At 44.2% G+C, this 11,141-nt stretch overlaps 1 protein-coding gene across 1 annotated transcript in view; it reads right to left on the reverse strand.

Annotated features, from left to right (window-relative positions):
• The window catches only part of PGM2 (phosphoglucomutase 2), a 41,029-nt gene extending 38,130 nt beyond the window's left edge, over positions 1 to 2,899 (reverse strand). The window contains exon 1 of the mRNA XM_007953538.2: positions 2,810 to 2,899. Within this exon, the coding sequence (XP_007951729.1) occupies positions 2,810 to 2,899 (90 nt within the window). The remainder of the gene's footprint in view (positions 1 to 2,809) is intronic.
• Positions 2,900 to 11,141: the final 8,242 nt, after the last annotated feature.

An 11,141-nucleotide genomic window follows, 5' to 3' on the forward strand; every position in this document is an offset into this window, starting at 1 on the left:
GTTTGAACCGCCAGCCTTCTGGTTAGCAGTCAAGTGTTTTAGCCATTATGCTACCAGAGCTTTGTACAATAGTTGCAGAAAAATGTTAAAAATGGAGAAAAATAATGACAATTATATTAATTCTATATTAGACCTCTGCTTTATATATTTAAGAGTCCAGGGGAACAAGAAGTAAATACTTTTTTACAGTCATTGTCCAATTTTATAAACACCCGGGCAGCACATCGCCACATAACTAAACTTTGAAATTTACTGCAATAAAACCTTGATTTTCTAGAATTAAGCCCACACTTCCACATTGTTCCAACTTCAAGAAGAATCAAGTAAAACTGTACCTTTTGGTTAAAATCAATAGACACTGATCACTGTGTCTATCCCATCAGATTATCAGGTATCACCAAGGAAGGGCTCAGATCTGGCACATAGAGGAGACTCAAAAAGCATTTGCTGAATCTGAAAACACAGAGATTTCATGGTCCCATCCAGTGCTTCTCTCAAGAACAACGTAGATTTGAAAATTCTGACCACCCTCTGATTATCTACAAAAGGCAAAGTAGCCCAAGAGAAACCAGAGGAGACAGAGAGAGAAGAATGAAAAGTCAGGAGGGCTGCAGACCAGAACCAGCCATGAGAGTGACCAAAAGTGACAAGAAAGGAAAGAACAGGGGTACAGGCATGGTGAGAAGGCTCTGTGGGGCCGAGGGTCAGACACCTCCCAGGATACCTCCCCCGTCTCAGGGTGAATCAGAGCCAGGCTGCAATGCTTCTAGCTGGCTGGAAGCTGACTATACAGCCCTTAACTCATCTGAGGACCAGGCAGCACTGCCCACTTGTCTCCAGCCCAAAAGAAATTGGGAGAAAAAAGAGAATGAGGAATGGTAAAAATTCACACATACAAAAAGGGACAACATACCCTCAATGCTAGCAAAACCCAAAATCCAAACCAGCTGCCTTCAAGTCAGTTCAGGCTCACGGGGACCCCACGTGCATTATGGCAGAACTGTGCTAAAGTTTTCAAGGTTGTGACCTTTGGTAAGCAGATTGCCAGGCCTTCCTTCCCAGGCTTCTCTGGGTGAGTGTGAACTTAGCAGTCGAGTGCTTAACCCTTTGCATCACTCAAGCACTCCACAGCTCTACCAAGGGAGGTAGTAACTCTCAGTGCTATCTCCCACCCAACATTTCATAGGTTTATGAAACACTGCACTACCAACTATGACTTAAAAAATAATAACATTCTTCACACAAGTTACTAAGGTACCAAAAATGGAAACATTCTATTTCCCTTAAGAATCACAGGGCTGCCCTCTTCGCCCAGAGTTACCAATGATCTTCTGGAAGCAGGATCTCCTTCATAACCTGGCCCTTGCTAAAGGGGCTTGCAATCTTAGTCATCTATTCAACAAATAGTTTGAGGTACCTACTATAGGGTCAAGGACCCTTGTGGCACAGTGTTCAGCTGCCAAAGAAAACATCAGCAGTTGGAACCCAGCAGCTGCTGGGGGAGGGCGGGGGGGAGATGTGGCAGTCTGCTTCAGAAAAGATTCACAGTCTTGGACACCCTACGGGGCAGTTCTATTCTGTCCTATAGAGGCACCAGGAGTCTGAATCCACTCACAACAATGGATGTGGGTAAGTACTGTAGAGTCACTCTGAGTCTGAATCTAACTGATGGCATTAAGTTCTTTTACTATGTGCCATGCACTGTGCCAGGCCCTACAAACAAGTTGATTTAGTCAGGGACATGGACAGTACAGGCTATATAGTTTGCTGGCCCAATGCAAAATGAATATGCTGGATTTCATGTTCAAAAACTCAGAATCTCACGAGGTAGATAGCAAAGCATTACTGAACACCTGGTCGCGTGCTCATGGAACGGGCCCTGGAGACGGACATTAAACAAATAAACCCACAAACAAGAAGTTATGACTTCTTGTTGCAATTAAAGCTATAATGGAGAAGGAAAAAAAAAAAAAAAAAAAAACAGGCTGCTTTCGGAATTAGGGGGAAATAAACCAGAGCAGGCTTCTCTCTGTAAGGGAAGATAAGCCCCAAACTGAAACGTGAGTAGGGTCTCAGCAAAAGCGAGGAGCCGGACACAGAGGGAAAAGGGAATAGAGCACAGGAAAACAGGTAGGTAGACAGGGAGAGTCAAGTTAGAAATAAGAGGGAGTGAAGTGCAGATTCTTTGCTGCAGCATCTAAGAAAGTGCAGAAGAGAAAAGTTTGGAGGTGCTGTGTGCCAGGGTTTCCCTCTCGTCTTCTTCGGAAGTCAGAGGGAGAGAGAGTCTTTCCTGAACCCAGGCGGACCCACACGGGTGAGGCCCCATGAGAGATGCAGCCCCTGCGAGTGGCGGTCGGAACTGCTGTTCGGCAAAAACCCCAGGAAAGAGAGGAACAGGCGACAACTAGCGATCCTTGGTGTGTGCACGCACAGACTACTGATGAGGACGATCCGACGATCTGAGTGACTGGAAGGCGAGCGTATCACAACGACCCAGAGCTCAGAGCCCGGCTGCAGTCGACCAACCGTCGCTCGTTCCCTCACTCCCGAACTTGTAGCCCTGCCCAGACTGCGCTCGTCCCGGGTCAACCTTTTCCAGGCAAAGTCAGAACCTGCCAGACACCCGCCGCGCTGGGCAGCCGGGCCACCACGCCCTGCTCCTCCGTCTTCCCGCGGGGTGCGTGGGGGAGAGAATGGAGCAAGACAGGCACCAGTCTCACTGTAGGAAGAGCGGCGCCAGAGCTTGGGAAAGAGCAGAGGGCTGGACACCTCCTCCCGGGGGCGCTTGCAGCCCCTTGCTGGCCCTCACCTTGTCCCATCGCAACCACTGGGCAGTCTGCTGGTCCAGCCGGGCGTCCACGCCGGAGTCGCTGGCTCCCGAGGCCGCTGCCGCCGCCATCCCAGCGCCACCACAGTCAAGGGAAAAAGCAGGCGGGAGCGCCCTTCCGGCCCTGCTGGGCGAGGTAGAGGCGGGGGCGTGGAGAGCGGCTCTGAAAAGGCGCTGGTCTAGAAGGAAAAAGACAAGCTCCGCCCACCCTGCTCCACGCGCTTAACAAGTGCTCTGCGGGGGGTGGGATGGTGCTGTCGGTGGCACCTGGCACATGAAAAAGTCAACAGCTATTCTTTGGGTTCCTACAGTGCTTTGGGCCCCTGTCAGATCTGAGAGCTAGGATAGAATAAAAACTCAAAAAAAGAAAGTCACTGCCATTGAATGGATTCCAATGTATAGCTTACTCTCATTGGGTTTCCAAGGTTGTAAATCTTTGAGGAAAAGACTGTGACTGTCTTTATCTTTCTTCCCGGGAGCAGCTGCTGGGTTAGAACAACTGATCTTTTGGTTAGCAGCCAAATCCCTTAACCACTACAGCAACAGAGGTTAAGGTTGAGTAAAGTCAGATAAAATTCTAGAAATTAAGATGATCAAGAATAGCCAAGAAAATCTTGAAAAAGAACAAAGTGGGAGGATTAAGACAAGCAGACCCAGAGTAGAGTCCGGAAATAAGCCCACATCTGTATGCACCAAACCGATAAACCAAATTCACTGTCATCCAGTCCACTGAGACTCATAGCCACCCCCTTCGGGTTTCCGAGCTGGTAAATCTTTATGGAAGTGGGTTGCTCAGTCTTCCTTCCAAGGAGTGACTAGTGGGTTTGAATCGCCATCCTTCTGATTTGTAGTCAAATGCCTGAGGCACTGCACCACCAGAGCTCCTATGTATGCATAGTTTATTTCAAAGGGGAAAAGACTTTTTTTAAAAAAAGAAATAAAATAAAATAAGTAATGGATCAATTGGATAGTCACTTAGGGCAAAAAAAAAAAATATAAGAAGAAAAGAAAAGGAAATTTGACCCCATACTTCATACCACACACAAATACAAATTTTAGGTGAATTGTAGATCAAGTACCATGGACTGGCAGAAGAACTAACAAATTTGTTCTGGAAGAAGTGCAGCAGGACTACTCCTTGGAGAATGGCCAGACTTCTTTAGTCATGTGGTTAGGAGACCATTCCCTGGAGAAGGATATCGTGCTCGGTAAAATGGAGGGTCAGTGAAAAAAGGGGAAGGCCCTCAATGAGATGGACTGACACAGCGGTGGCAACTGAGGCTGGTGCAGGACCAGGCAGTGTTTAGTTCTGTTGTATATAAGGTCACTATGAGTCCAAGCAGACTTGATGGCACTGAACAACAACATAAGGAGATGAGTGCACATGAAAAGCCATGTTCAAGAATAGCTATTGCAGCATTATTTGTAATAGCCCTGCAAAAACGGCAAGGAGGCCACATCTTCTGACCTCCTCTAATCCCACAAGAGGAAGACAGGATTGCCAGCAGTAACCCAAGGCCTATTACTGCAAGGCCAGACATGCTGCCTCCCTCCAGCCCTTTCACCAACCGTTCCTCCCAAAGCACCCATCACCTCTCTCCTGGGTTCAATAATTCACTGCAGTGGCCACACAGAACTCACGGATTATGGGGTTTATTAGGAAAGCACCACAGGCTACAATTCAAATTCAGGAAGAACACTCAGTCTCTCTCCCAGCCCACCATCTCTCAGCCAACAGTCTCTCACAGTCTCTCTCCCAGCAGTGCGTGTCCCTCAGTGTCTCACTCAGCAATGCGTGTCTCTTTCGTCTCTTTCCCAGCAACGTGTGTCTCAGGAGCCCATGTCTCTTTTAGCAGCACGTCTTCCTCAACCAGCAGTCAGAGAGAGTTCTGCCTCCAGGAGGCCTCCTTTTGAGCCCAGAAGGGTGGTCAAACTAGCCAATCACAGCATCAGAACTCTAAGCACATGAGAGAGAGTGGAAACCTCCCAGAACATTGTATTGTGCCACGCCCAACAGAAATAACCCAGGTGGATAGCTTCAGCAATCAGGAGCTCCTCAGTTGCTCATAGAAAATCCCACCTTGGAGTTTACAAAGACTTATGGGTAGAAAAGCCACACTAAGTAATTTACTACACTGCAAGCCCCAATAGAAAATAACCCAAATGTCCAACAATACAATGGGTAAACACACTGTGGAATAATCCAATGATATAGTTTGATTGTAGTACATTCATACAGCAATGAAAAGGAACCACCGTAATATACAACATCACAGATGAATGGCACAAAGATTATGCTGAGTGAAAGAAGCTAGACACATACACAAAATATTTATAGATAATTCCATTTCTGTGATATCTGGAATTGGTGGAACTATAAACCCACTGCCATCCAGTTGATTCCAACTCATAACAAACTCCATTGTGTTTCTAAGGTGGTAAAGACCCCCATTGGGTTTCTAAGGTGATAAATCTTTACAGAGATAGATTGTATCATCTTCCTTTCCTGGAGTGGCTGGTGGATTTGAACCATCAACCCTTTGGTTAGCAGTCAAATGCCTTAGGCACAGCACCACCAGAGTTCCTTTGGTAGAACTATGTTGTTATTGTTGTTATGTGCCGTCGAGTTGGCCCTGACTCATAGTGACCCCTCTTTGGGTTTTCGAGGCAGTATCATTACAGAAGTAGATTGCCCCATCTTCCTTCCGAGGAGTGGCTGGTGGGTTTGAACCACCAGCCTTCTGGTTAGCAGTCAAGTGCCTTAGCCACTATGCTACCAGAGTTAGGGAAAGAAAATAGATTGGTGGTTTCAGAAGGCTGGGATGGGGAGGTTGACTGCAAAAGGCAAAGACAGTTTTGGGGATGATGAAAATGTTCTAAATCTTGATGGAGGTGGTGTTACATAAGTATGTTTATCAAAATTCATAGAACTGCACACTATCAAGAGTATATTTCACTGCATGCAAATTATACCTTAATAAAAAAAAAGTCTTAAGATTTAAAACTTTTTTTAAAAAAACTTGGTTTAGTTTTTGTTGTTTATTTTACTTTTATTTTATTGCAGTAAAACTTTGTTTTTTGAAAATGAGGCAAATCTCCTGGAAGTCAGGGGAATGGTTGCCTCTTGGAAAGAAGGAGAGTGGCTTCTGGGATGCTGGGACTATTCTATTTCCTGACCGGGATGATGTTCGTACAGATGTGTTCACTTTGAGCTGCAGTCTCATGAGTTGCAGTGGTGCATTTTCCATATGGGTTTTCTTTCAATCTTAAAAAGTTTTTTTTTTTTTTTTTTAAATCCAGGTTCTAGGATATCTGTTTAAGTCTAATGAGGGAAGCATATTGATTATAAAAATCACACCAGTTGATACATAATTACAAACCGATAAAGATGTTGGAAGGAGAGAAAGGGGCTTCCTTGGGGTGCACTACCAGGGAGTCCCTGAGTGGTGCAGAGCGTTAGCATGTTCAGCTGCTGGCTGAGTTGTAGGAGGTTGGAGTTCCCTCAGAAGAAAGCCGTGGTTATGTACTTCCCAAAAATCAGCCACTGAAAATCCCACGGAGCCCAGTTCTACTCTGACACATGTGGGGTCTCCACGAGTCAGAATAGATTAGAAGGCAACTGGTTTTTCATTTTAACAGAAGCTGTTCCACCCAGAAAAGTGTCCAAATACTTGAAGCTTAAGCAGAGATGTGAAGAAAGGATGTGATGATTAAGGATGGAGGAGACAGACTGGGGAATGCTTTCCAGATAGAGAGAACCGCTAAATATGGTTCTTTCCCTGAACTGAAAGACCTGAGACACTGGAGCACAGAGAGGAAGGGTGGGCAGCCTCAGTTTCCCCATCTGTCAGATTGTCTGTGGGTTTGCCACATTGCACACTGTGTTCCTTCTCTGTACTAGACCAAAACTTCTTTTCAATCACATTAGGACACATAGAGTCAGCAACCAGACAAACATCACTTTACCCTTGTTTCTCTCTCTGCCAGATTTCACCCAGATGGCAATTTCCAGCCTTCCGCCTGGAGGGGATGGTGGGGGTCTCAAAATATTGAGAAGTTCTGGGTCTCAGAAGTGCATAGTACTCCCTCCATAATGGGAGTGGCTGCAGCTGAGTTCTGCTAAAGTTCAGAGGGTGTGGGGAAGGATATAAGGAGGCATTTGACACTTGGCAGTATTGTCCTCAGCTCAGAAATTGGTGACATCCAATGAGAACTATTGTAACTTATTTGGGACACCTAGGGGCCAATTTCTCAAGATTCTTTTGTAGAAACAAGGAATGAAAACAAGTAGGACTTCCAAGCAGAGTGGAATTTTTGACAGAGCAGTTGCTGAGTCAAATAATTCTCCTCCCTTAGCTGAGAAGCGCACCAAGACTTAGGTACTGTGCTGAAAATGAATGCACACTACCTCACTCTATCACTCCATCTGCTTCCCAGGTAAAGTGGCAAAGTCTTTTTCAGTGGGTCTCAAGAGCTCAATGTACAGGAGATTTTCCCAGAGTTGTCAACTGGAAGTCTTCTTGGTTTTGACAATGACCCCACAATGATGTGGAACAGCTGATTTCCTGCACATGACCCCATAATTAACTTTTCTCATCTGTGGAAACCCAAGTACAATAACAGAATGCTGGAGTAGCAAGAGTTCTTAGAGAATAACCCAGACATTTTTATTTTATAGATGAGGAAATGGAGACACAGAAAACCTAAGAGTCTTTCTCCAAGGTACACAGATGGTCAATGACAGAACCAGACTTCTGTCCCCAGTCTCCTGATTTCCTAATCCAATGTTCACTCCCCTATTCCACTCATCCCATCTCTACACATGTTCATGGAAGGAAATTCCATGAACTCTGGTAACCTGATTCCATGTGATAGCAGCTTGCTCTTGGACAAATATTAACCATCTCTGGCATTGATATCGTTACATGATGCTAAAAATAATTTGATTTGCTTGTGCATGCTCCCTGGCTGCCAATGGCCTGTTTCACACATGGCATTTTCCTTGAAAAGTTTTTCAAACACCTTGTCAGCAATTCTATCCAGACAAGAAATGATTCTTCTAAAACTTTTTACTTTGGATAATAGTGACATTGTAAAAAGGGTGTGGCGGTGGTATCTTCCCACCTTCTCTACCTTCTCAAGAGGGAAGGAGTATCTGAATATTAACAGCCCAAAGCTAATTCCTATGAGATGAAGGTCAGACATAACTCCACCTTCAACCTTTTTACCAATTCGTTCACCAACTGTTCCTCCCACAGCACCCTCTACTTCTCTGCTGGGTTCCATAATTCATTACAATGGCCACACAGAACTCACAGACAATATTCACAATAATGAGATTTATTAGGGAAGTAACAAGTTACAAAGGAGCTCTGGTGGCATAGTGTCTAAGGCATTTAACTGTTAACCAGAAGGTTGGCAGTTCAAATCCACCAGCCACTCCAGGGAAGGAAGACTGGGCAATCTATTTCTGTAAAGATTTACCATTTACCACCTCGGGAACCCAGAGGGGGTCACTATGAGTTGGAATCAACTCGATGGCAATGAGTTTGGTTTGGTTTTAACAGTTTACAGTTCAGGTTTATGAACAATCAGGATACAATTCTTCCATCAGGACAGCTTCTTCTCAGCCGTGCCACAAGCACCCCTCTCTCTGGCCTTGGCCTGTCCCCTGCTCAGGCCAGTGTTATAAAGCTCTTTTAGCTGTGCTGTGCCCAGAGAGGCACCCACTCTGCCAGCCAGCTTCCTGACCAAAAGCACTCAGCTTTCTCGTTCTGTGGGTCTGTAAGCCCAACGCTCTGTCTTGTGCCAGTCTCTTGGTTCGGCTGCCTCTGCTGCCACATGTCTAGCATCTCACTGCTGTCTCTCTGCCATTTCAGTGCAGGGATCTCAGGTCCAAGGATACACTCTATTCCCAGGTCTTCTCCGTCTTGAAGTGAGATTCCCTCCTTTCCACCTCTGGGATGGCTCATTTAAAGCCTAGTGAGATGGTAAAACTGACCAATCCCCACATTAGGGTTTCACACACCCTATTTCCATGGTGCCCTCGCTCCACAAGGGTGTCATGTACTCTATGTACATTATTAATAAGCTACCTAATCCCCTTGGTGGGCCACAAGAACTTCGTATTTGTTCCACCCAGTCATTTGGTGGGAGTCGCAAGATCATGGCTAGAAGAGCCATACTGAGTAATTCACTGCACTGCAAACATGTAGTAAAATAAATAGAAACTAGTGAATTTTGAGAACTGTCTTTGTTTTTAAGATAACACACTTACTGTACAGAATTTCACATTCTCAGGGAATACAGACTTTCTGGAGCCATTGATGCTGGATGGATCTCTGAAATTACGGCCCTGAGATAACCTTCAAACAGTAAACCAAAAATATTCCCCAAAGTCTTCTTAAAAACAAACAGTAGTTTAATTAGTGAAGAATGTCTACCTCGAGCATTATGCTTTTTCAAAGATCGATTTGGAATCAAATGGACAACAGCAACAGGAAAGTTTAGATAAGAAGATTAGGGGTGATGGGTTTATGTTTAGGGGGAGGAACGGTTTGGAAAAGGAGAGTGAGAATTTTTGTATAACTTGAATGTAATCAGTGTCACTGAATTTTACGTGTAGAAATTGTTGAATTGGTATATGTTCTGCTGTGAATAGTTTCAGCAACAACACAAAACACAATAAATTATTTAAAAAGACAATGTATTTAATTGCAAGTTTAAATAATTTAATTTTTGTTAGTGGCTGTGTTTAACAACTGGCTCACACATATTCTAAAAATTTAAGAATCAAGTCTTACAAACCAACCAACCTCCAACACTAACACACCCCTGACTCTCCTGTTCCCTGAAACTAAAATGAGATCCTCATCACACTCTTATGCCACTTCACTTTTCTTCAAAGTATTTCTCACATTGATGATTTTATAAATTTGATTTTTTAAAGATTATCTGTCTTCTTGCTAACATGTGGGCTCTTTTTTTTTTTTTTTACTATATGGTACCTAAGGCATTTGACTGCTAACCAGAAGGCTGGCAGTTCAAACCCACCAGCCACTCCTTGGAAGGATGCTTGGGCAAGCTACTTCCATAGAGATACCACCTCAGAAACCCAAGGAGGGGTTGCTATGAGTTGAATCGACTCAACAGCAGTGAGTTTTAGTTTTGGTATATTTCCAGTATCTACAACAGTTCATAACAGATGTTCAGTAAATATTGGTCTCCTTACACTCACAAAGAAAAGTGGAATATAATAATAGCACAAGACATAACTATAAAACCCATACAAGCTTTTGTTTCCCTCTAAAACAAGCTAGACCTAATTATATTTCTAAATGGGACAAAGAAAAATAAACTGCTTGTTACCGCTCTCTGGAGCCCTGATTCCAAAGCCAGCGTAAGAATGCATAAATAGTCAATAGACTTTATCAGTATGTTCATTATTGGTCATAAACCAAAGTACACCAACGGCAAGCATTCTGAAGACCAGATGGAGTTTAACAGTTCTACTCAGCCAAAATTTTAAGTATTTATTGTTGTTGTTGTTGTTGTTATGTGCCGTTGAGTCGGACCCGACTCATAGCGACCTCTCCTTGGGTTCCTGAGGCAGTATCACTATGGAAGTAGATTGCCCAACCTTCCTTCCGAGGAGTGGCTGGTGGGTTTGAACCACCAGGCTTCTGGTTAGCAGTCAAGTGCCTTAGGCACTATGCTATCAGAGCTCCCTAAGTGTCTATTATTAGTGCATTTTCATTAAATAACTTCATACAAGTGGCTTGTTTTCTCGCATTACTCATTTTAACTGTTTGCACTTCAACTCCCACCAGTTCCTCCGATCATTAAAAATTTAACACCAGGGCTGGTTTACATTCCCTTATTCCAGCTTTCTCTCTCCATTTCTCTTTTTCCTCTGAAAGAAGCTTGGTTGTTCATCATCCTCTCCCATCCTAAGCATATTTCAGGAAAAGAACCACTCATTCTCATTCTGGGCTGGTGAGCAGTTAAGCATCATTGGATCCTTTTGCCGGAGCTGGGTGAGCATTTGACCAGGCAAATGAACTGGTCAATGTAGGGAAGCACAATAATTAAGCTGCTATGTGCCTTGGTTTCTGCTTTGGTCAGATGGAGAGATCCCATGAGCACATCATCAGAGAATGTGAGGATCAAATCCTCCAAGAGATCTGTGTTTGAAAACTTCAACTCACTCGAAAGTGTCATTAAAAACATTCCAGCCTCGGAATAAGCCGTATAAGGAAGGAATGAAATGTTACAAAATGTTGAATTTAAGACATTTGGCAAGAAGATAAAGTTG

Source organism: Orycteropus afer, unplaced genomic scaffold (genome assembly GCF_000298275.1).
Source record: "Orycteropus afer afer isolate SDZICR_OR568_19922 unplaced genomic scaffold, OryAfe1.0 scaffold00399, whole genome shotgun sequence".
Classification (NCBI taxonomy): domain Eukaryota; kingdom Metazoa; phylum Chordata; class Mammalia; order Tubulidentata; family Orycteropodidae; genus Orycteropus; species Orycteropus afer.